Source organism: Narcine bancroftii, chromosome 8 (assembly GCF_036971445.1).
Source record: "Narcine bancroftii isolate sNarBan1 chromosome 8, sNarBan1.hap1, whole genome shotgun sequence".
Classification (NCBI taxonomy): domain Eukaryota; kingdom Metazoa; phylum Chordata; class Chondrichthyes; order Torpediniformes; family Narcinidae; genus Narcine; species Narcine bancroftii.
Genome location: NC_091476.1, coordinates 51,437,696 through 51,464,264, shown reverse-complemented (window position 1 = coordinate 51,464,264; position 26,569 = coordinate 51,437,696). Strand labels below are relative to the sequence as shown.

At 42.7% G+C, this 26,569-nt stretch overlaps 1 protein-coding gene across 2 annotated transcripts in view; it reads right to left on the bottom strand.

Moving 5' to 3' along the window:
• The window catches only part of wdr44 (WD repeat domain 44), a 126,691-nt gene that overhangs the window by 8,501 nt on the left and 91,621 nt on the right, over positions 1-26,569 (bottom strand). For both annotated transcript variants that reach the window (XM_069893690.1, XM_069893691.1), the window contains exons 10-17: positions 19,566-19,704; positions 17,709-17,770; positions 16,932-17,048; positions 10,037-10,159; positions 8,295-8,486; positions 6,614-6,715; positions 6,409-6,524; positions 513-640 (exon numbers count right to left, since the gene is read on the bottom strand). In XM_069893690.1, coding sequence (XP_069749791.1) covers positions 513-640; positions 6,409-6,524; positions 6,614-6,715; positions 8,295-8,486; positions 10,037-10,159; positions 16,932-17,048; positions 17,709-17,770; positions 19,566-19,704 — 979 coding nt within the window. The remainder of the gene's footprint in view (positions 1-512; positions 641-6,408; positions 6,525-6,613; positions 6,716-8,294; positions 8,487-10,036; positions 10,160-16,931; positions 17,049-17,708; positions 17,771-19,565; positions 19,705-26,569) is intronic.

Below are 26,569 nucleotides of genomic sequence, written 5' to 3'. Positions count from 1 at the left end.
GCATGGATTCCAACTCACCTGTATCTCCCTTACAGACAACTCTGACTGATTAATAATCTTCCCTTCTACACTTGATTCACTGATAAACATTTCTGTTACAAGTGCTAATATTGAAACATTGATTTGAAAGGATTGCCAAGCTTCTGACATGAAGCTGCTGCTTAAAGCATCCAGCTGACTCATCAATGATCTCCGTCAATTACATTAATCCAGCTCTACTCAGTCAGACTTGGTAGCTCATTCAAGCCTGAACACTTCATGTCATTGTTAAATATTGTTTATAATAAATTACATTTAAAAGTCAAAAGAAATACAACTTTTTGCAATCACATTGCTTAGAAAGTAGATCTTTTAAAGTTTGAGTTATTTCCTGCAAGAGAAGTTCCTAAATTGCTTGTTGTAAATCTTTATTTTAAGCTATTTTAAATATTTAAAGAAAAAACACACACAAATATAAACAAGTTTGGTGCAAGGCATCCTCAAGAAATGATAGTTTTCAAAGATTTTGTTACCTTTAATTCCTTCCCAGAAGTCATTACGATCTCTTCTTACTGAAGTAAACTTATTGACATCATGGTAAGTGCTCCAAATATAGAAGTATCTATCTTCAGATCCACTTATAATGTATGTATAATCATGACTGAAAAAAATGAAAATTTATAATGTAAAAATGTACAAATTTCAGACTTCAAAATCATATTTATAATGTAAATACCACTTCGAATTATTTCAGAAAGTGTGGCTACCATCTTGAATCATTTTTATTAAAGTGCTATGTAAATACCATGTTGAATATTTCAGAACTCCCTTCAAATAAATTGAAATGAATTGCTGTCACATGTACAGAAATACAGTGAAAAGCTTTTTATTGTGTAAAATCCAGGTAAGCCAGTCTATAATTGAGTACAGTAGGCTGTGCAAAGTAAAAACAAAAGTGCAGTATAGTGTTAACTTTCAATTAAATAGTGCAAGGGCAGCATCACTTTACTAGTGAGACTCCCATTCAATAGTTTAGTAACACCAGGGAAGAAAGTGCCCTTGAATCTGGTGGTGTCTTTTTCCTGCTTGACAGGAGGGATTAAAGAAGAAAGTTTGACTAGTGTGGGATGAGTCTTTTAATATGTTTGCTTCTTTCTCAAGGCAATGCTGGAAGGGAGGTTGGTTTGAATGCTGGCCTGCTTCATACTGCACAGTAAATTCATCCTTAAACTGATGCTGATAATTTAAGGAATATAATTAATGGATCTGTTGAAGCACCGATTTCCATGTAATATGGATTGACTGCCACTGAGTGACCTGCATTTGAAAGCATGCATGTAAACTGATAATTGTCTTGACATAATAAAATTGTGATGTGCAATCAGCTGCTAAGTGCTTGAAATAGGATCACTAAGAACTACTCTGTCCACCCCTGAATAATACCTCACAACTTGGTATATATTTCAAGAACTAGCTGATAACATTTTATTTGGAGAGATGTATATCAAAAACACCATTACATAAAATAATAAATCTACAAACCTATTGCCCTAACTACAGAAATAAACATGGAAAAATACTTTACAGAGAAGCTGTGGAGAGTTAAGGAGCCAGGTGAATATTTGCCAAAGGATGTATTACAAAAGGATGAGGTGTTTGGAGAGTACATTTGAAAGTGGTTATTTAACAGTTGGGACACTGCAATTAAGGAATTTGAAAAGGAGTTCAAGATTTTATACCGAAACCATAAAAGATTGGAGTCCAGTAAAATATAGTTTAGTAAAGATTTGTTGCAATAATCAATCATTTGTAGCGGGTTAACTAATTTTTTCATTTGCACTTCAGATAAAGTTGAATTTAAGATTAAAATGTACAATAATCTTGAAGTTCACAGACTCTCCCAAATGGTAGTTTCTTCTCTGACTTTGGCCCAGGATCTACTGTGGTTGAAAGTATTCAGACACATTCAGATTCTAATCCCAAATATCATGTCTTAAAACAATGTTTTATTATTGAAAATGAATGTACTGTAGTGCGGGACACAGCCAAGAAAGACTCAGCCACCACATCGAAAGTCATTGACTGTTTTTATTCAAATTCAGTGCGCGCCCCTTTAAGGGCAGCATGAGCTCAGTCACCTCGTGCATTGTGACGTCATAATTGCTGCCCCAGGCGCATGGTGGGCACGAGTCTTGAGGCAGGGAGAAAACCCTGACAGCACTATCTTCCCATGGCTGCACCGTCACGTGGTGTTACATGCGGGCCCAGTTCACCATGAGAGAGTGCGCCGTCACACAACCGCACAACTGCGCTCCCCCCTCCCCAGCCCTGGCTACGCGACCCGCCGCTTGAGTGGGCAGCCTCGGCATTTGGGCACGGTCGTCAGCACCAGCTATAATTGGTCTTAAGTGCCCTGCCTTCAAACGGTCCATGGTGAAAAGTTCGTCTTTACCCCTTATATCTAAAGTGAAAGTCCTGCCGGACCGCTGGAGGACCTTTGTTTGGCATTGTAAAGGTGCCGTATGTGAGCCGCGCTGAACAAATATGAATTCCGCTGAGTTCAGCTCTTTGGGACGATGTGTCGGCCGGACGCCATGATGCGAGCGGGGTGCTAGCGAGGATAGTTTCTTACGGAGATCTGCCAAAAGGTTTGCGTGCTCAGACGTGACGTTAGGCTCCGGGCCAAATAACTCACCAGGCAGCGAGAGCAGCGTGCCGTAGACCAGTTCTGCAGAAGACGCCAGTAGGTGCCGAGGAGGACCCAGGGCAGTTTGTCTGCCCAGCCTGGGCCGGTGAGGCTAGCCATGAGGACGGATTTCATATGACGATGAAACCTCTCCATCAAACCATTTGTTTGTAGGTGGTAGGCTGTGGTGTGGTGGAGTTGAACCCCCAGAAGGTTCGCCAGCTGAGCCCAGATCGCGAAGGTGAACTGGGCGCCTGTCACTCGTGTGGGACTCCACGAACCTAGCGATCCAATGACTGATTAAGTTCCTGGTGCATGTCTCTGCAGAAGCCTCTTTGATGGGAACAGCCTCCAGCCATCTCGTGGTCCGAATGACTATTGTGAGAAGGTAGCGCGCTACTCTGGACACCGGCCTATGACGTCAACGTGGATGTGCTGAAATCTCCGCACCACCTGGTCAAATTGCTGGATTGGGCCCTGCATATGCCGGTGGACCTTGGAGGCCTGGCACCTGGTGCATTTCCTCGCCATCTCAGCCACCTTTTTGAGCCTGACCCAAACAAACCGCTCTGCCACCATTCGCACCAAAGTCTTCACCGAGGGGTGAGCGAGGCCGTGGACTAAGCTGAAAACCCTCGACCTCCACTGTGGTGGGTCTACCGGGCACGGCGAGCCGGTGGAGACGTCGCAGAACAGCGTGTCCGGGCTGTTGGGCAATTGAATGTCCTGGAGCTCGAGGCCAGAGATGGCGGTCCGGAGAGCCTGCGTCTCTGTGTTCAGCTTCTGGGCCTGTGCCAACTGTGTGTAGTCAAGGCCGGGGGCGAGAGCATTGATCGCTGGACGAGAGAGCGCATCTGCCATGACGTTGTCTTTGCCTGCCATGTGCCGGCGATCCGACCATGGATCTTTGGCCATCGCGAGTGCCTGTGTGAGGGGCTTGTGGTCCATTCACACTGTGAAGGGCCTGCCCTCCAGAAAGTATCGAAAGTGCTGGATGGCCAGGTACAGCGCCTGGAGCTCCCGGTCGAAAGCGCTGTACTTGAGCTCCGGCGGGCACAGCTGTTTGCTAAAGAAGGCCAGTGGGCGCCACTGTGTGTTGAGCCACTGCTCGAATACGCCCCCTAACGTCGTGGCTGAGGCATCCACCGAGAGCGCTGTGTGTGCCTGCAGGCATGGATTCACTGATAGAGTTGCGTTCGCGAGGGCCTCCTTTGTTGCGGCAAAAGTGGTCTCTGCCTCCTCCGACCAGGTCAGGACTTTCTCCTTTGTGGTGATCAACGTGAACAGTGGTCGCATGGAGCGGGTGGCTCCGGGGATGAATCGATGATAAAAATTCACCATCCCCATGAACTCCTGCAGGCCCTTGAGAGTGGTTGGCATGGGGAACCGCTGGATGGCCGCAACCTTCTCTGGCACCAGGGTAGCCGAGATGGTGCCCCAGGAACTGCAGTGTCTGCTTGCTGAACTGGAACTTGGCCACGTTGACCGTGAGGCCAAACTTCGCCAGTCAGGCAAACAGGGTACAGAGGTGGGCCTTGTGCTCTTCGCGGTTGTGGCTGGCGAAAAGGATATCGTCCAGGTAGATAAACACAAAGTCCAAGACCCTACCCACTGTGCCATGAGGTGCTGAAAAGTCTTGGCCGTGTTCTTGAGGCCAAAAGGCATACGCAGGAATTCAAAGAGGCAAAGGGGGTGATGATCACCGTCTTGCCAATGTCCTCGGGGTGGACCGGGATCTGATGATACCCCCACACCAGATTGACCTTGGATAAGACTTGAGTGCCATTGAGATTGGCTGAGAAGTCTTGAATGTGTGGAACCGAGTACCTGCCCGGTGTGGTCGCGTCGTTCGAACGCCGGTAATCGCCGCAGGGACTCCAGCCCCCGGAGGATTTGGGGACCATGTGGAGAGAGATGCCCAGGTGCTGTCTGAGCGACGGACTATCCCCAACTCCTGCAGCCGGGAAAACTCCTCTTTTGCCAGCTGCAGTTTCTCGGGTGGAAGTCGTCTGGGCTTGGCGTGCAGCGGGGGGCCCTGCGTGGAGATATGGTGGTATACCCTGTGCTAGGGTAAGGTGGCGCTGAATCATGGTTGAAGGATGGCAGGGAACTCATGGAATATGTTCAAATATTCATCCCTGGAAGTGGTGACAGCAGCGATCTTGGGCCTGCAGGCGTTCGTGGCATCTCGGCGCACTGAATGGTAGGTGCGAGCGTTGACCAGCCTCTTGCCCTTCATGTCGACCAACAGTTCATGTGCCCTCAGGAAGTCAGCCCCTAACAACGCAGTACCCACTGAGGCTAGCATGAACTTATAGCGGAAATTCTCTTTCCCAATCTGGATCTGCACCCTGCGGGTACTGAAGGTCTTGATGGAGGAAACGTTGGCTGCCCGCAAGGTGGGACCACGAGATCGGGTGCATGTTTCGAGGGCAGTGGGGGGCAGGACGCTCAGCTCCACTCCTGTGTCCACCAGGAAACATCGGCTGGTGGATTTGAATGGTAACGTGAAGGAGGCTGTCCACGTGGCCAGCTGTCACAGCCATCAACGGTGGCTGGCCAGGTCGTTTCCCTTGGTAGTCACACAGTTGTCAGCAATGACAAGCTTGCCTTCCCCAGCGCTGATGGTAAAAGCACCAAGTGGAATGGTGGTGCTCCGGCTTGTACTTGGGGGAGTGTTGCGACTGGCTGCCTCTTGTTCGCACAACGTGACTGAGGGCTGCTTCATTCTCCCTCTTGGTGCACCAAAGGGTGTCCGCTCGGGCTGCGACCTGGCGTGGATCCGTGAAGTCCTCATCCGCAAGTAGTTGGATGTCCCCAGGCATCAGCTCAAGGAAGATCTGACAGAATAGGAAACAAGGTTTGAGATCCTCTGCCAGGGCCAGCATCTCATCCATTAGGGCCGATGGTGTGCTGTGCGGTCCCCAAGTCCGTCAAGGTGCAGGAGCCTGGAGGCATGCTGCTGAGGGGAGAGCCCAAAAGTGCCAAAGAGCAGGTTCTTGAGAGCAGGATATTTAGGGTTAGGGTCCACCCTGGCTGCTGTTTCTTCGTCCAGCACGCTCATGACGTGGTAGAACATCGTGGCATCTGCTGAAATGTTCCTCAGTTGAATCTACGCCTCCGCCTGCCCAAACCACGTATGCGGGCAATGGGTCCAGAAGGGGGGCAGTTGGATGGTAATGGCATTGATCTCTGCTGGATCTATGTTCTTGAGGCCAGAGAGGCATCTGGGCTCAACGGGGCAGTGCTGGACACAGCCAAGAAAGTCTCAGCCACCACACTGAAAGTCGTTAATGACTGTTTTTATTCAAATTTAGCATGTGCCCCTTTAAGGGCAGCATGAGCTCAGTCATCGGCATTGTGACATCATAATCGCTGCCCCAGGCGGGCGCTGGGCAGGAGACTTGAGGCAGGGAGAAACCCTGACAGCGCTATCTTCCCATGGCTGCACCGCCACGTGGGGCTGGTTTGCCATGAGAGAGTGCGCCGCCGTAGTGCATTATTTAGCTTTGCTCACTTTCAATGAGAATGTGAGAAAAATTAGGAACAAATATTCATCACAACTGCTCCAGGCAGTGATTGTCCTCCCCAAAATGTCAACATTAACAGATATTGCAATAAACTAAAGTCATTGCTCTATTTATTCTAACCTTCCAAGAGTTGAGATAGTTGATATACTACATATGGACAGGTTTGTCACGGAAAGTCAAGAATAGTTCTGTGGAAGAAATGAATTTCCTTACCTGAAACTTGCTTTGATTTGGCTACTGCTGTTCATATAGCCCTTATATTTCATAGAAATGGACAAATCTCTAAGATCATACAAGCGAATTCTTGAATCATTGGAGGTCACAAGGATCTAAATTCGAGAATTCAAAACAGGAAGTCAGTCACTTAATAAAACAAAAACTAACACTACATTCTGTTCCTTAACAAACAAGTACACACCTTATTTTCACCAGGTAATGGCTCAATGCCTGTAATTTTTCTCCCCACTCTATTTCTCCCTCTCGTGGAGCGGACATGTATCTGTGTGTGGTATTTCAAATGCTGGAGAAGGAATGATTTGAAAAGGTAAACAAGATAATCTACAGGTGTTGGTTGGGGTCTACATGCAGAATGATTTACAATGCATTAAATTATTCTGAGACAGAAAATATTCATATAAATGGTAAATATTGCTTTACAAAACATTCCAAAAGTCACATGACCAACAGTTGTTTCATATATAGGATGCATTGGCAGGAAGTGGTATCAACACTGAAAGGGGTCATTCTGGCATTATGTAGGAAACATGTTTCTGATGGTGCTGCGAAGATGGAAAGATGGCTGCAGGGATTAGCCCTCGAGTGGTTTTTCACCACAGTGAAATCTCAGAGTGGAGTGAGCGACTGAGACGATATGTTGTGGCTTCCTGTGAGGCTCTGTAGCCATTTAGCACTGAGATGTGGGGCTCAGGGTTGACTCCTAGCTGACATGGTAAGGCTAAGCAACTGACGTTCCATTGAAATGAACTGAATTGTTTATAGTCACATTACTAAGACACAGTGAAAAGCTTTATTTGGCAAGTACAGTAAATTCCCTATTATCTGGCACCAACGGGAGAGTCACTCCAGCGCCTAGTGGCATTGGCCGGCTCTTCATCCTGGGAGTAACCATTTTATTCAAATGTAGCTTTATTTAAACAGATGCTTCAGGCTGGCATGACCAGGATACTCCACTGGCTGAACATTTGCTTATCTTCACCAAGGAAACCTGACTCACCTCCGCCCAAGTGTCCCAGTCAGGCTCTCGGCACACCTTCCTCGCGCCGATGACCCAATTCACCGCCATACAAGTGGTGGCAGCAAAAAATAATGCGCGTGCATGGAGGGTGTTCTAATTCAGTGGGGCAAATTTGCTCGTGTCTAACGAAGTTTCAGTGCTCCCTCGCGGGGTCCAACTCCCCAGTCTTATTTATTTGAATTTTTATTTATTTCCTTGATTTTTTTTTTGCCAGTTGTTTGAGTTTCTCGTTGATACAATTCTGCAAATTTGTGCTTAAAAACAGCAGAATGTGCAATAATAAGTGTAGGATGTAGTGAAATAGTTGAAGCAGGGCGTAGTGTTACAAAATCCAAGTTCAGGATATAGAAAAAGGTAGTTTCAACAATGAAGGAGAATCTTTCACCCATAAAAGATCCATTTAAGAATATGATAACAGCAGGAAAGAAAATGTCCTTGAATTTGGAGGTTTTCAAGCTTGTGTACCTTCTGACTGACAGTGTGATTATGGCGGAATGCTTCCTTTAGTATGTGGGCATCTTTCTCAAGACATTGGGAGGTATAGACTGAGTCAATGGTGGGGATGTTGTCCAGGCATTGACAATAGCTCTCACATCACTTCCTGGGGGATACGATAGAAGCTACCGTCTTTGCTCAGCAGAGGAGTTCTATTTCAAGATCCCAGCGCAAACAGTGTACAACGTCAAGGGATGAAGTTAGAAGTGTAGAGGGGTACGAATATGTTCAAGAGCACAAAAATCAATCAACACTCTGCAGAATAGTCCATAAATTAGCAAACTAGTAAATAGCAAGATTTAGGAAAATAAAGCAATGAAATTTATATTGACAACAAAACAAGAATTACCTCTGTGTCATAAAAGATGCATCTGCCATCATAAGTGCCAATCACAGCATATTTACCATTTTGGCAAAAGTTTGCTGCTGTTATTAGTTTTGTCTGTCCATCGATTTCATTCCACAGTGCCACCTTCTTGTCAGGAATGTTCCACAAACGGAGCTTCCCATCCAGCGATCCACTTAAAAAGTACCTGTCATCCTGGAGAAAAGCAGATCAAACAAGGATGGGATGTAACAATCTCATCCAGACTTGTAGGGCTTGATTTCGATCTGGGTTCAGCAAGAGAATTGCAAGCTGAAATAAACTGTTGGAGGCATGGAGCAAACAAACCAGTGCACCAGGTCAGTCTCTCATTGGCATAAATACAGCAGGAGAAACAACAAAAACTTTATTTATTGCAATAATTTGTGCAAATGACTGGACCTGAGGAACTCAATGACAAGCAGCTATTGTCTGGATGGAACACAGTGTAATTAATGATATTCCTGCAATTTGTTAGCCCAAGATACAAATGGAGATCTTGAACTATATTGCCAGTACAGTGCTGACCTTCCAATGGAAATGATCAGAGATCACTACCATTTCATTCTTATGGCAACAGCTATAAAAGGTCAGAGCTTTCCCTGTTCTTCCAACATCTCACCTTATAGTAACTGAAAATTAAACTAATTGTGCATCATTCCAACTTCTGTTTGCTGGTTTTTTTTGTGGAAAACCATTTACCCCACTGATACATTATTAAAACCTGTTGGCTGGTTCTTGCTGCGTGCAAAACAATTGCAAAATTGACCTGTGGGGCAACGATTATTGATTGGAAGAAAATGATTACCTGTAAAGCATTTTGTTGCTCAGATACTATACAAATGCAAGTGATTTACAGGTTATAAAGTTGAAGACATTTGACAATCACTGAGATAGCTTAAGGGGAAAGTTCAATGTCCAATTCATGCATTGAATTAAGGGTTAAAAAAATAAATCTGAGCAATCATTAATCAACTGGAGGAACTCAGTGGGTTGAAAAACATCAGTGGGAGGAAAAGAATGATCAATATTTTGGGCCAGAACCCTTCTTTAAGACCATCTTGATGAAGGGTTCTGAACCAAAACAGCATCTCATTGATGCTCAGATCTCCTGAGTTCCTCCAGCATATTGTTTGTTGCTCCAGATTCTGGCACCTGCAGTTTCCTGTGGATCCCTTCAATTTTAAAAAACAATGTGTTTGCCGACAAAAGACCAGCTTTCATTACCAATGAATGCGTTTTGGAGATTGTGGTGGCAAGTCACCTTCTTGAACTCCCACATCCATAATGTTGACAGAAAGGGAGTTCAAATACTTTGATGCATTAACAACAATATTTCTAAATTAGGATGGTGAGTCATTTGGAACAGAATTTGCTGCATTTCACCCTCTTTCTGTCAGTTAGTTTGGAAGATCCCTGCTGAAATAGCCAGAACGAATAACTGCAGTGAATTTCGTTAAACCAGAGGTTTGAAGGACAAGACGAGAACTCACATCAGATGCGAGTAGGTGACATCCAACCCATATTAATCAAGAGAGTTTAAAAATAAAACAGTATTGATGAGATTACTGCACTCTTAGTATAGCAGGAACTCACCATTAGACAGAAAGGTTTGACATTGCTTTTAGCAACAATACTAATCAATCTTTGTCAACAGTGTGATTAAAATATCAGTACATTCAACCATTCTTTTAATAACAAAAGCAAACATTATGTGTACTACTTACCCTTGGGTGAAAAGCTATAGCAGTGACAAAATCTATATGCTGAAAGCAGCACAGACATTCCCTCCTTGATATATGCCACAAACGGACAGTTTTGTCCATGGAAGATGACAGCAAAAAGTAGTTCTGGGAGGATTAAAGTCAGAATCAATATCATTTCTAGACATTGTAAAATGTAAAGGAATCTTATACAATGAATATTTCGACATTATCTTTGCTTTAACCAGTAGAGGTTAGTATCAAGGTAAATGAAAAATAGTCTAAATACAGAAATGCTGGAGGGACTCAGCCAGTCCCTCACCATCCAAAGAAGGCAAAGATATATTAGCGACTTTTCAGGCCCGAGTCCTTCCTCAAGGTACGAGGCCAGAAACGTCGGTAATGTATCTTTACCTCTTATGGATGCTGCAAGGTCGGCTGAGTTCCTCCAGAATTTGTGTTTTAACTCCAAGAACAGCATCTGCAGACTTTCATGTTTCACTCAAATGAAAAATAGAGGTAGTGTCTGCTTTTAAACAAATAAAAAAACCATGCCAAATTTACATTTCTTGATTTTCCTAGACCAATCAAATGGTAGAATTTCAAAGGTTTGAAGGAAATCTCCTTAAACTCAAGTTGCTGGTACCAGATGGTCAATTACATTTAAATGAGCATAGTTAATTTCCACGTCGTTTTTGTCCACCAAAGAAGAGTTCAATTCCTTCTGCCCTCACTTTCCACAATTGGGAGATGCTCATTCACAAGAGATCCCATACTCAGCATCTCCATTCCTATAGCAAAGCTCCAACTGCACCCTTCTCTTAAACCTATAGTTTGCTCAGATTTTGTCTCCACTGCAATGCTGCTCATCTTCCTCTGACCAAAATGCCTCTGCAATGATTACCTTTGTATGTTTGAGATCACCTCACAAAATGAATGAATATGCCACACCTGTCAATGACTTCATCAAGACGTGCATGGATGTGTGTGCCCACATGTACATACTGGAAATATCCGAACCAGAAGCCATGGATGAATGAAAAGATTTGCAACTTGCTGAGGGTGAGATCGATGGTGTTTAAGGCTGGTGATCCAAATGTCTGTAGTAAGTCCAGGTACGACCCACAGAAGGCTGTCACAGCAGCAAAGGCAATTTTGAGGGAAGCTAGAACAGAGTCAGATGTTCGCCAGCTATGACAGGGATTGCAGGCCATTACATTCTACAAGGCGCGGTGAACACACCAGAACTGGATGTGATGCTTCATTATCCTTTTAACCATATTTTCAGAAGGAAAACTCAACACCTATGACGAGGCTGTGATATCTGTCTCGGAGGCCAACATCAGAACATCCTTCAAGGTGAACTTTTGCAAAGCGTCAGGCTCAGATGGCAGACCGAGCAGGGTACTGAAAATCTGTACCAATTTGCTGGGGTGGTCACATCATTTTAAGTTTAGACACACACAGCGCAGTAATAGGGCTTTCCGGCCAACGAGCCCGTGCCACCCAATTACATCCAAATGACTTACAACCCCACCTCCACCACCGTACGTTTTGAAGGGTGGGACGAAACTGGAACACCTTGAGGAAATACACACAGATAGAGGGAGAATGGACAAACTCCTGACAGACAGCGCTGGCTTCGAACCAATATCGCTGGTGCTATAACAGCATTGTGCTAACCGCTGTGCTAACTGTGATGCACAATTTTCAATCTCTTATTACTGCAGTCGGAAGTTCCCACTAGTTTCAAAAGGGCATCAACCATCCCTGTGCCCAAGAAATGTAGGCTGAGTTGCCACAATGACCAACATCCAGTGGTACTGACATTAAATGTGATGAAATGCTCCAAGAGGTTGGTCATGGCCAGAATTAACTCTGGACCTATTGCAATTCATCTACTATCACAATCGGTTCTCATTTCATTTCAGCTCTGGATTACCTAGACTACAGCAACATGCACATCAAGCTACTCTTCATTAACTACGGCTCTGCTTTCAACACCATCATACCCTCTCAGTGCTAGTCAACAAGCTCTAAACCCTGGGCCACTGCACCCCCTCTGCAACTGGATCCTTGCCTTCCTCATCGGAAGACCAAAGTCAGTAAGAATCAGAAACAACATCTCCTCCTCACTGATGATCAACGCAGGTGGAACTCAAAGATACATCCTTAGTCACTGCTCTACTCATTCTTCACCCATAACTATGTGGCTAGGTACAATTCAAATGCTGTCTGTACCAGAGTCGTCGGCAGAATCGCAGATAGCATCGAAGTAGCATACAGGTGGGGAGATAGATTAGCTAGTTGAGTGGTGCCATATCAACAACCTTGCACTCAAGATTAGAAAAACCAAGGAACTGATTGTGGCTTCAGAAAGGGGAAATCAGAACACAAATTAGTCAGCTTCATGTTCCTGGCTGTCAACATCTCTAAGGATGTGTCCTGAGGCCTCAACGTTGAAGCAATCATGAAGAAGGCTCACCAGCGGCTATACTTCATGAGGAGATTTGGTACGTCACCAAAGACTCCTGCAAATTTCTACAGGTGTACTGCATTCTGACTGGTTGCATCATTGTCTGGTATCAAGGTGTCAATGCATAGGGCAAGAAAAAAAACGACATAGAAGTGTGAACTTGGCCAGTGCCACCATGGTATCAATCTCAACTCCATCGAGGATAACTACAAGAGGTGGTATCTTAAAGCAGCCTCTATCCTCGAGGACCCCCACCACCCAGGCCATACTCTCTTCACACTGCTCCCATCAGGATAGAGTTACAGGAACCTGTGGATAAAGACCCAGTGGCTCAGGGACAGCTTCTTTCCCAAGCCATCAGATTTCAGAATGGACAATTGACCACAGACCATTTGGCACTTTCTTTTATTTCTGCAAAATTAATATATTGTTAAATGTAATTTATCGCAATATTTTCACTCTGATGCTGTAAAACGATGAACCTATGACATGTTCATGACAATAAATTCTGATTCTGAACTCAGTCCCTGAAGTCCAGGCAACATCCAAGTAAATCTTCTCTGCACTTTCTATCTTTCCTGTAGTGAGATGACCAAAACTGCACACAATACTCCACATTTGGCCTTATAAGATTCCCAACTCCAAAACTTTGATTTATGAAAGTCAATATGCCAAAAGCTCTTTTTACAACCTTATTCACCTGCGACACCACTTTCAGGGAATTATGTATCTGTATTCTCAAATCCCTCTGCTCTTCCACATTCCTCAGTACAGCGTCTGTCGTTTTTTTGGTTTGGCCTTCCAAAATGCAACACTTCACACTGGTCTGCAATAAATTCTATGTACCATTTTTCAGTCCATTTTTTCCAGCTGATCCTGATCCCTCTGAAAGCTTTAAAAACCTTCTTCACTGTCCACAACACCTCCAATCTTAGTTTCATCTGCAAACAACAATGGTCCCAGCACCGACTCCTGAGGCAAACCAACAGTCATAGATCTCAAGACTGAGAAACAATCATCTATCATTACTCTCTGGCTTCTCTCGTCCAGCCACTGTCAAATCCAGTACACTACTTCACCATAACATAACATAACAATTACAGCACGGAAACAGGCCATTAGGCCCTTCTAGTCCGCACCGAACCAAACACCCCTTTCTTAGTGTCTGAACCTTTCTGATTAACTTCCCATGTGGGACCTTGTCAAAGACCTTGTTAAAGTCCATGTAGTCATCATCCACAGCCTTTCCTACATCAACTTTCCTGGTAAGCTCATTGAAAAACTAAGATTGGTTAAACAAGATGCACAAAGCCGTTTTGGCTATCCCTACCGAACCAAACACCCCTTTCTTAGTCCGCACCGAACCAAACACCCCTTTCTTAGTGTCTGAACCTTTCTGATTAACTTCCCATGTGGGACCTTGTCAAAGACCTTGTTAAAGTCCATGTAGTCATCATCCACAGCCTTTCCTACATCAACTTTCCTGGTAAGCTCATTGAAAAACTAAGATTGGTTAAACAAGATGCACAAAGCCGTTTTGGCTATCCCTAATCAGTTTCTGGCTATCCACTAATTGAATATCCAATTTCTTAGAACACCTTCCAATAATTTACTGATGTCAGGCTTATAATTTCCAGTTACTTTTAGAGATATTTTAAAAAAACAGAACAGCGCAAGCTACCCTCCAATCCTCTGGCATCACATTTGTGGCTAAGGACATTTTAAATATTTCTGCCAGAATCTCTGCAATTTCTACAACTTCCCTCAAGGTCCGAGGGAATATCTTGTCAGGCCTTGGGAACTTATCCACCTATTTGCTTTAAGACAGCAAACACCTCTTCCTCTTTAATCTATATAAGTTCCATGACCTCACTGCTTGTTTTCTTCCCACAACTGTGCCGGTTTCCTGAGTGAATACTGATGAGAAAATATAACATAAGATCTCCTCCATCTCTTCTAGCTCCATACAAAGCCAACCACTCTAATTTTCAAGGGGACCAATTTTGTCTCCCTCTATCCTTTTGCTCTTAATATACCTGTAGAAACCCTTAGGATTTTCCTTAACATTGTCTACCAAAGCAACCTCATGTCTTCTTTTAGCCTTTCTGATTTTTTTCTTGAGGTTGTCCTTGCATTTTTTATACTCCTCAAGTACCTTATTTTCCCCATGTTGTCTTTATCTGTTATACTCCTCCCTCTTCTTCAGAACCAGATTCCCCCAATATTCCTCAAAAACCAAAGTTCCCTATGCCTACTCACCTTGCTGCTCTCAAGCTTTACCACCAGGTACTCACCCAGACTCGATTCCATGATATAACCCCATAAGTGTGGTCATACCTTCCTCGTTCCTCAGCTCTACCCATATAGCCTCAGTAGACAAGCCCTCTGGTCTGTCCTACCTGAGCATAGGTATGATATTATCCCCGATGAGCAAAGCCACTCCTCCCTCTTCCATCCCCTCGTTCTATGGTGTCTGAAACAACAGAAGCCTGGAACATTGAGCTGCTAGTCCTGCCCCTCTTGCAACCAAGTTTCACTAATGGCCACAATGTCATAACTCCACATGCCAATCCACTGCTCCTCTGCCTTTACTACAATATTTGCATTGAAATAGATGCACCTGAAAACATTTACACCACATAAAACCTGCTGACTTCTAAAAGTGCGTGCAATTTTCACGTTATCTTTTCCCTCCACTCCTCTATCTGCTCTGGCACTCTGGTTCCCAGCCCCCTGCAAATCTAGTTTAAACCTCCTGGAGCAGCACAAGCAAACCTTTCTGTAAGGATATTAGTCCCTCTCCAGTTCAAATGCAAACCATCAGAACAGGTTCCACCTTCCCTGGAAATAAGCCCAATGATCCAGAAACCAGAAGCCTTCCCTCCTGCCCCATGCCTTTAGCGATGTGTTAAGCTTCATGATCCTCCGATTCCTAGATTTTTCTAACTTTGTGTGTTATCTTGCAAGATCTGTGCCTGTCCATCTCACCAATCTGTTCAAAGAGAAGTCATCCTACTACAGCAAAGAAACAGTCCCCACTTCAAGGGTGGCAGTTGGCGTAACGGTTAGCACAACACCGTTACAGCGCCAACGATCAGGACCTGGGCTCAAATCCCGTAATGTGTGTAAATAGTTTGTATGTTCTCCTCATGTCTGGATTGGTTTTCCCGGGGGCTCCAGTTTCCTCCCACCTTTCAAAACACATCAGGAATGTAGGTTAATTGGATGTAAGTTTGGTAGTATGGACTCGTGGGCCGAAATGGCCTGTTAATTTTTTTTAATTTATTCACTTATCCATGCCAGTGATTGGTTACATTTCATCAGGGGCTTTAACATGTTCCGCTTTCCCCAACTCTTAAGCCCAGTCATTGCAAATGGACGGACAACTGTAATCAACCAGCCCCAGCTATATCTTTAACAAGCTTTCCAGTCCTTTAACAATCTGTCCTTGGCCACTTGCATTCTGACTCTGTATGTAGTCTGATATAAAAGAATTCCATTCAAAGACTGCTCTCACTTCAGTTAACTACCACTATCAAAAACTTCTTCAGTAATCCTCATTATCGTTTTGCTTTATTGAAAATCCTCAAGTCCCATACAAGATATTTATTCCACATTCTTTCTGAACTGCATTGCGTTTTTATTAACCTCAATACAAGAACACAAGGCACTTGGCCCTTCAAAGCCTGACCTGCCATTCAGCATGATCACAGCTAATCGATACTGGCCTCAACTACTTTTCTGTGCTCAATTTCCCAATCTTTTAAATATTTATTCATCTTCTTCAATATATCTAACAGTCTGGCCTCCACCATGCTTGGGTGTAGAAAATTCCAGAGATTCACCATCCTCTGAAGGAAGAAGTTTCAATGTAATCTGATTAAATAACCTATACACTAGTTTATAGTTACATGTCCCTGGTTGTGCCTCTCCCACCTGTGGAAACATCTCATCATCAACGCGTCAAGGCCCGTTTTAAGACCTTGTATGTTCTATTAAGGTGTAAACTCGGTCTTATAAACTGCAAAGAATACAATCCCTTATCCATCTTGCCTCCCTTGATTAAACAATCGTCTCAACTCCCCTATTCTTAAATTCCAATGCCTCCACTGCAAAGGACAACATTGTCTTTCTTGAAGGTCATAAATTTGTTAAATGCCTTGGACAAATACTGCACAAAATGAATTGTTTATTGTCATATTACTAAGTTACAGAAAAAAAAACATTCGCATGACGTCCAGGCAAGTCAAGCCATACTTAAGGTCAACAGGTAATGCAAAATAAAGAGTGCAGCGTATTGTGTTACAGAGAAAATTTCAGTTAAAATGGTACAAGGACAGCACACTACAAATGAGAGGTTTGTTTAATAGTCTGAAAACAGCGGGAAAGAAACCGCCCTTGACCCTGGTGATGCATAATGCAGGTATACATTTTTTTTTGTACCTTTGACCAAGAGAGGTCCAGAAGATCAGCTGTGTGCCCCTTGTATTTACAAAAGGGGTGCTGCCTGAAAGGTGCATTTTTGTCTTCAGGATCTGAATCCTCAGTTCCGCTGTATGCCTGAGAAACCAAAAATAAATAAAATATATGAATTCTTACGAAGCAATTCTTCTAAATTGCACACCTTCAGACTTTGTTGACCTGATATTTTAAAAGGATACAGTAATATACTTGGGAATAAAATAGCAGATTTCATTTTCCAATGCTTTCATATACTGTAAATACCTTCATGTTCAAAACTATATTCAGAAAGTAGGATTTTTTAAAATCAAAACCTGAACAAAGTTCTTATAACTAACAGAATAAATGCTCGAAGGTCAAGTTCATTGCTTCCAGAGTGCAGCTTGAAGCCTTATAGCTGCATCCCGACTAGTTTTTGCACTGGTTGCATTGAAATAAGTAGGAACATCACTGCATCACTTTAAATCAACAACTTTCAAATTGAACCGTGCAAAAATCTAAGTTAGGTTACATCTATGGCAGAAGTTGACATTTAGATATTACATTACTACTGCGCCACATGCTCTTTGCTGCAACACAAAAAATCTTTGGTGACTCTGCAAAACCGAGCAAATCAGGAACTTGCCTTACAGCACGGAAAAGAAAAGTATGAAGAGTGCACAGTTTGCTATTGTTTTGTGCTTCTAATGAAAAAACTAAGCTCATCCCCTATTTTCATTTTGCCTTCAATACAAAGAATTTTTTTTTAAACATACACACCGTGTCAGTGTCAGATTTTGAAGAACTCAAACTTTCTTGTGAAGGTGATGGTGACACGCGACCTAAATTAAATTTAAAATTGTTATCAGGCAGTATGATTTAAGTGTCAGATTACCGCTCAACACCTTTTATAAAAAAGATTAAAAACAAATACCTCTAATATCCCCCCACATAAATTCATAACTCTTTTGCTACAAAATGAATTTACAACTCCATATATGCCAAGATCCAATTAAACCAGAACAGAAGTATGTACTAGGTGGTCACAAAAGATGAAAATTACAATTATCCAAAACCCATGCTAAAAACTATTCAACCTTAACCATCCTCCCAGCTTCTCATGCCATATGAGATTGAAATCACTAAAGTAATATAACTGCTTTTTTTAAAAAAAGGAGTGAAAAATAGTTGCAGACCATTAAAGCTGACACCAGTTGCCAGAAAAATGCAATGTAACGAACAATTTAGAAAAGCAAAGTTAATTAAAGCTCAATGGTTTTAATGACAGAAATAACATTTGATAAGCTTTACTTTTGGAAGATTGACTAATGGGATAAGTATGTAGGAAAAATTAATATAGCACATCTATATTTCTGACAAACTTTTAAAAAATGCAGCATAAAAATGAAAAGTAATTGAGTAGGAACGTTATTTTTTCCTGCCTAATCCGATCATTTTGTTTCTAATACGATTTGCAATTTCTGAAGTATTTACTTGGGTTTCATTCTGGTGGTGGGGGAGGGTGGCTTAGAGTTCACACAACTACATTTTATTTCAAGCATTAACAAGACCAGAGCAGGAGGACTATGTGCTGCTTTGACTTTGTATGAAGAAAGATACTGTGTCACAGACAGTGCAGTACAGATTCACTGGCTTGATCCTGGGTAGAAAGTTGCTTAGAGAGGAAAAGGGAGCCCAATGGGTCTTGCCTCTGAAATTTGCTGCCAACAGCAGCTGTGGAAGCCAGGTCACTTGTGTATTTAAGGCAGTGATAGATATATATCTGAGTAGACAGGCCAAGAGGAAAAGGCAGGGTCGTGAGGCTGAGTGAGAGAATGGTTCAGCTCATGATGGAATGGCAGAGCAGACTTGATGGGCCATATGGCCTACTGCTACTCCGATCTCTTATTTTCTTATGGTAAGGCAGTATCCATGGAAAAGGTCATTCAATGCTTCAGGTCGGAACTTGGACTCTGGACCCAATATGGTGAGGGACCATTTCTCTCCACAGATGCTGCCTGACCTGCTAAATTCCTCCAGTTTCTCATTGTTTGACCAATCCTAATGCTGCATGGAATATGTACATCCTTCCTCCCTTTCCATTGGTTTCCCACCCCACCCCCCCCAACAAGTGCGACAGTTGCCTTTTACATCCTAACTTAGTGTTGATTGACCGATTAATTGGCTCCTCTAAAGGAGCCTTTGTCAAGTTGAAGGATCATGGCGATCTGGAGAGCTATGTATGAGAGGGTAGGTTACTGCAAAGTAGGGGTAAAAGCCGGGAGAAAAGCAGTCACGAGACAGATAATATGCCACCCAAGGTTCTCTCTCCATGCAGTTTGCTCTTCCTGATCACTCATTGTGACTTGCAGGTTTCAGCATCCAGACGCTGTTCCTCTCAACCCTACTTTATTATTTCCAGCATCAAGGAATTTGAAGTTCTTGGGAGCCATGTCAAGGGTGCCCCAACAACAAAAGAATCTGGATAATACCTTTACCTCCATGAATAAAGGTCAGTTAAGTTATAAACATCTAACCATGCACATCCTCCTCCATTCACATGCATGGACCTATTTACCACCAGTCCACTAATGCAAACACATAGCTGAAGTAGCCTCATTTCACAAAAAAGATTACCTTCGGTGTTGTATTTTATTCTCATGTTGTTGAAGTAATCCCAAGCATTCTTTAAAACCCATATTCGGACAACTTTATCTTGCCCAGCCGTTGCAAGTAAACGACCACAGTGTGAAAACTTCATTGTCCACACAGCTCCCTAGAAATAAAAACAAATTTCTCATTTCCTGTTATAGGCAATAATCAACTTTTTTGTTTCATAAACTGATGAATAGCCTGCTTTCTAAGAATTAACCAAGATAATTTTAACAGAATAATTATAGATGCATGGAATGATTGCAGCACAAGAGGCCATTCAGCCCATGAGCTGGCTCTCTCTAAATAATTCTCTTGTTTAGAGCTTCCGCACTTCCCTTTCCACATAACCTTCCAATTTTTACTTCTAAAAGGGCACAACGGACCATAGCCATTGCCATTTTGTCTGGATTTCACATTATTCTTTATACTGTTAACACATCTCCCTTTACCCTTCTCTCGATTCCCAGCCTCTCCATCTATCCCTAGTCCTTCAACCCAAGAACCAATCTCATTAATCTTCTGAAGTCTCTCAATATTTGGGCAACTAGAATCAAACAGTCTTCTACTTGAGGAAGAATAAGTGTTTGCAGTGCTGGCTCGACGGGCCGAAGGGCCTACTCCAGCTCCCATTGTCTATTGTCTATAATACTATATCTGCTTGACTACCCACTTTCTCAACCTGCCTGTCATTTTTAAGAGTGAAGCCTGAGGTCCCTCTGCTCTTGGATGTTTTTGGAATTTTGCTGAGTACCTCTACTTGGTCTGCATCAGTCACTAAACCTTAACATAACAATTACAGCACGGAAACAGGCCATTACACCGAACCAAACACCCCTCTCTAGTCCCACCTCCCTGCACAATGCACATAACCCTCCATCTTCTTCTCATCCATATACCTGTCCAACCTTTTCTTAAATAATACAATTGACTCCGCCGCCACTATTTCTCCCGGAAGCTCATTCCACACGGCTACCACTCTCTGAGTAAAGAAGTTCCCCCTCATGTTACCTCTAAACCTTTGCCCCTTAATTCTTAACTCATGTCCTCTTATTTTAATCTTTCCTCCTCTTAACGGAAATAGTCTATCCACATCCACTCTGTCTATCCCTTTCATAATCTTAAATACTTCTATCAAATCCCCTCTCAACCTTCTACGCTCCAAAGAATAAAGACTTAATCTGTCCAATCTCTCCCTATACTCTAGATGCTTAAACCCAGGTAACATTCTGGTAAACCTTCTCTGCACTCTCTCCACTCTGTTTATATCCTTCCTATAATTAGGCGACCAGAACTGCACACAGAACTCCAAATTAGGCCGCACCAACGTCTTATACAATCTCAACATCACCTCCCAACTCCTATATTCCATGCAATGATTGATAAAGGCCAGCATACTAAAAGCCTTCTTCACCACCCTATTCATGTGAGTTTCTACCTTCAGGGAACGATGTACCGTTACTCCTAAATCTTTCTGCTCTTCTGTATTCATCAATGCTCTCCCATTTACCACGTATGTCCTGTTCTGATTCTTCTTACCAAAATGAAGCACCTCACACTTATCAGCATTAAATTCCATCTGCCATTTTTCAGCCCACTTTTCTAAGCAGCCCAAATCCCTCTGCAATCCTTGAAAACCTTCTTCATTATCCACTATTCCACCTATCTTAGTATCGTCTGCATATTTACTAATCCAATTCACCACCCCATCATCTAGATCATTAATGTATATAACGAACAACAATGGGTCCAATACAGATCCTTGAGGCACACCACTGGTCACCGGCCTCCAACCTGACAGACAATTATCCACTACCACTCTCTGGCCTCTCCCTTTCAGCCAATGTTCAATCCATTTGACTATCTCAAAATTTATACCTAAAGACTGCACCTTCCTAACTAACCTTCCATGTGGTACCTTATCGAAGGCATTACTGGTCCATATAGACAACATCCACTGCGCTACCCTCATCCACATTCCTAGTCACCTCTTCAAAAAATTCAATCAGATTGGTCAAACATGACCTTCCTCCCATAAATCCATGTTGAGTGCTCCTGATCAGACCCTGTCTATCCAGATGTTTATAAGTACTATCTCTAAGAATTTTCTCCATTAATTTACCTACCACAGACGTCAAACTTACAGGCCGATAGTTGCCAGGCTTCCTCCTTGAACCCTTTTTAAATAACGGAACCACATGCGCAATGCGCCAATCCTCCGGCACTATCCCCATATCTAATGACATTTGGAAAATTACTGCCAGAGCCTCTGCTATTTCCTCCTTCACTTCTCTCAATGTCCTGGGGAAGATCCCGTCTGGTCCCGGAGACTTATCCACCTTTATATTCTTCAAAAGCCTTAAAACTACACCTTTTGTAATCTCTATATTCCCCATATTTACCCAATTTGCTTTTTTTATCTCACATCTCCCAATATCCTTCTCCTTAGTGAATACCGAAGAAAAGAAACTGTTCAATATCTCCCCCATTTCTCTAGGCTCCACACACAGTTTTCCCCTCTGATTTTCTAAGGGACCAATTTTGTCTCTAGCTTTCCTCTTACCATTAACATATTTGTAGAACTCTTTTGGATTAGTTTTCACCCTGCTTGCCATAGTTTCCTCGTACCTTCTTTTAGCTTTCCTAATTCCTCTCTTAAGATTCCTCTTACATTCAATGTATCTTTCAAACATCTCCTTAACTCCATGCTTCTTATATCTAATGTACGCCTCCCTTTTTCTTCGAACCAAGTTTCCAATATTCCTTGAAAACCACGGCTCTCTCAAACCTTTTGCCCCTCCTTTTAACCTAACAGGAACATAAAGCTTTTGCACTCTCAAAATCTGATCTTTAAAAGACTTCCATCTCTCTACTACATCCTGCCCATAAAACAAATTGTCCCAATGCACACCCTGCAAGTCCTTTCGCATCTCCTCAAATCTAGCTTTTGCCCAATCAAAAACCTCAACCCTTGGCCCTGACTTCTCTCTTTCCATAATGACATTGAAGCTGATGGCATTATGATCACTGGACCCGAAGTGCTCGCCAACACTAACCTCCGTCACTTGACCCATCCCATGTGCCAACAGTAGATCTAACACTGCTCCTTCTCTGGTCGGCACCTCTACATATTGTTGTAAAAAACTATCTTGCACACATTTCACAAACTCTAACCCATCCAGTCCTTTCACAGAATGTGTTTCCCAATCTATATGTGGAAAATTAAAATCTCCCATAATTACAACCCTGTGCTTATCACAAATATCTACCATCTCCCTACAGATTTGCTCCTCTAGGTCTCGGTCCCCTCCGGGTGGTCTATAATACACCCCTACAAGTGTAACCTCTCCTTTCCTACTCCTCAGTTCCACCCAAATAGCCTCCGTGGATGTGCCCTCTAATCTATCCTTCCTAGGCACCGCTGTAATATTTTCCCTGACAAGCAATGCAACCCCACTTCCTCTTGCCCCTCTGACTCTATCACACCTAAACAACGAAACCCAGGGATATTCAGTTGCCAATCACATCCCTCCTGCAACCATGTCTCACTAATCGCTACCACATCATACTTCCAAGTATCAATCCACACCTTCAGCTCATCCACCTTTTTTACAATACTCCTGGCATTAAAATATATGAATTTCAGAGATTTCCCAATATTTAATCCCTGTTTTCCCTCATCTTTAATAACAACATTATTTACTTTTCCTGCCAATTGCCCTTCATCTTCTTCCAGAGCATTTTCCTTCTCTATCACCTGCCCATCCATATTCAAATACTTACTACAAACTTTCTTTGTTTGCATTCTAACCTTCTCCTTACTGCTCTGTACTATTTTGTTCCCTTGTTGTATATTATTTTAATTCACCTTCCCAGTCTCACACCAACATGTCTGTCCTCTGCCTCAAAGGGGTCAAATAAAAATTGAAAGAAAACCATTTTGTATTTCACCCAAAAGTATGAACATTGAATTTTCCAATTACACCCCGCACATACTCACACTGTCCTTCTAATTTTCTTCTTCCAAACTTCATTCCCCTCCCCTCGCCATCTGGTTCTACACATCCAGAGAAATGAAACACCTACCCTTTCACTTCTTCCCTTCCTATCAGCCAGGTCTCCAAACAATTCTTCCAAATGAAATAGCAATTTGTTTGCATTTTTCATTTTAGTGATCGGCATTCAATATTCAAACATTATTTCCTGCATGTTTGAGAAACTAAACATAGATGGGCTTCATTCAGACTGCAAGTGGGTCCCTGAGCTTTTAATCACCCGAAGTTCCTCATCCCACTTAGACCTTTCTTCAGTTTTGTTCCAACAAAACCCAACACAAGCTCGATGAGCAGCATTTTATTATCCATCAGGGCTTGGTAATGAATACAACATTTCAGATACACCGACCCCACCCTCCCCCCACCTCCCCTCCCCCTCCCCCAATCTCTATTCCTCGGATTTGCAGTTGTGGCCATAATTTTCCTGCTTCACATTCCTTTCCCTCTGCACTCTTCTGCCTCCATTTGAATTATCACTTTTACAGCTTTGGTCTGCTCCCCATCACTGACATCTCCCTTGCTCTCCACACCCCTCAGCTTTGCAGCTTAAACATGCTGATTATCTCACTTTTCGATTTCAGATAAAGGCACCTTGAAACATCAGCTGCCTCTCCACACTAATATTGCATCCTCATTTTTTTCCCATACAGGTCATTGTTATACACTGAACCAAGCCATGAAAGACCCCAACAATGAAGACGCTGTTTACATCCGGTACCGCACGGATGGCAGTCTCTTCAATCTGAGGCGCCTGCAAGCTCACACCAAGACACAAGAGAAACTTGTCTGTGAACTACTCTTTGCAGACGATGCCGCTTTAGAGCCAGCTCTTCAGCGCTTGACATCCTGCTTTGCAGAAACTGCCAAAATGTTTGGCCTGGAAGTCAGCCTGAAGAAAACTGAGGTCCTCCATCAGCCAGCTCCCCACCATGACTACCAGCCCCCCCACATCTCCATCGGGCACACAAAACTCAAAACGGTCAACCAGTTTACCTATCTTGGCTGCACCATTTCATCAGATGCAAGGATCGACAATGAGATAGACAACAGACTCGCCAAGGCAAATAGCGCCTTTGGAAGACTACACAAAAGAGTCTGGAAAAACAACCAACTGAAAAACCTCACAAAGATAAGCGTATACAGAGCCGTTGTCATACCCACAGATAAGTTCCTTATCTGTTAAATGAGTTTCCTGCAAAAAAGCCACATCAACTTTTAATTTTTTTAAGTAAGCAAGTACTTTCTTACGCTTAATAGGATTATTTAAACCCTGAACATTAACAGAGGCAAACTTAAGTTTAGACATTACTTACAATAACACAAAGAAAAAGGAAGAAAAAAAAAGAAAAACACCCCCTTCCCTTATCCCCTCCTAAAACTACAGAAAGAGAGAAAAAAAAATTTAAAGATAATAATAAAAAAAAACTTCACTCCTTAATCCAAAAATTGATGAAAAAAAAAACAGGTAGGAGGTTGCAACCACCTCCTCCTGTGTCAACCGCTCAATGCGGTAACTCCCACAAGGTATTGGGTGTAAGATAACTCACACGTAGCAGATGACTTCTGGAACGTGATGCCTGCCCAGCTCCCTCTCCCAACTCCCATTTCACATTAAACTATAATCATTATCTGAAATATTTTCAGAATTTTTTTTTAAAATCAACTTTATCACTCCGACCACCATTGTTTCCATTTCTTCTTGGAATTCGATTCCCATCTTGCGTCTCCACTCTCCTTGGAGACCGTGGTGGACTACGTCTTTCCTGAAATTGCGTAATTGGCAATAATTGAGCAAAGTCCATAGCTTCCTTAGGATTGTCAAAAAATTTTGGTTGATAGCCATCTTGAAAAATCTTCAATACTGCAGGGTATCTAAATGTTGCTTTACATCCTTTTTTCCACAACACTTCTTTCACAGGATTAAATTCACGTCGTTGAGACATAACTTGTTGACTAAAATCCGGATTTTAAAAAAACACGATTATTCTGAACCATCAATGGAGATCCTCTTTGTTGTGCATTTCTTATAGCCACACGCAAAATTGTCTCTCTATCATAATAATTTAAACAACGAACCAGAACAGGTCTTGGATTTTATCCTGGAAAAGGCTTTCTTCTCAAAGCTCTATGGGCACGTTCCAATATTAAGCCTTCCGGAAACTTATCTTGTCCTAACACTTGTGGAATCCATTCAGTGAAGAATTTTCTTGGATCTGATCCTTCCATATCTTCTGGTAAACCAACAATTTTTATATTATTCCGTCCAGATTGATTCTCCAAATAATCAACCTTTTTCGCTAAATTTTTATTCTGAATTTGTAAAATGTCATTGTTTTATTTACATCTTGTATTTGATCTCGTACCTCGACTATGCCTTGGTCACAAACATCAAGTCTTTCGCTCGTTTCAAGCTTAAAAGCTCCATAATCAACCATCTGTTGGGTATTAATGTCCACCAAAGTATTAAGCTTTGTATTAACTTGAACTAAAGCCTTACCTATTTCTTTTATTGTAGAGGATAACTTAGATTCAAGATTCTTAATAAGCATATCTACTGGAATAGATTCAGGCACAGTAGGATCTTGGTGTTTCTGTGTAGCCAAAGGGTCTTCTATTCCTTCCCTTGGTTTAACTGCTTTTCTTACAGAATGACTGCGTGTGGAAACCCCTGCCACAACCTCCTCAGCTGTATCTGGAGGCTGATGGCCAGGGTTATCTTTAACCCATATTAAATCAAATGCCTTCATTACATCGATGTCTGTTGAAGTCTTCATTACTGATGGTGCATTTCGTAGCGCCACCGCTACATCAAACGGTAAGCGTCTTTTTAGAGTCGGGTCTTCAGCTGGCAGCGTCCCAGCTGTTCTAGCTGTCAAAGATTCACTGACAGCGCTCACAGCGGGCGTTGATTCACACACACGCGCCTGGCTAGCC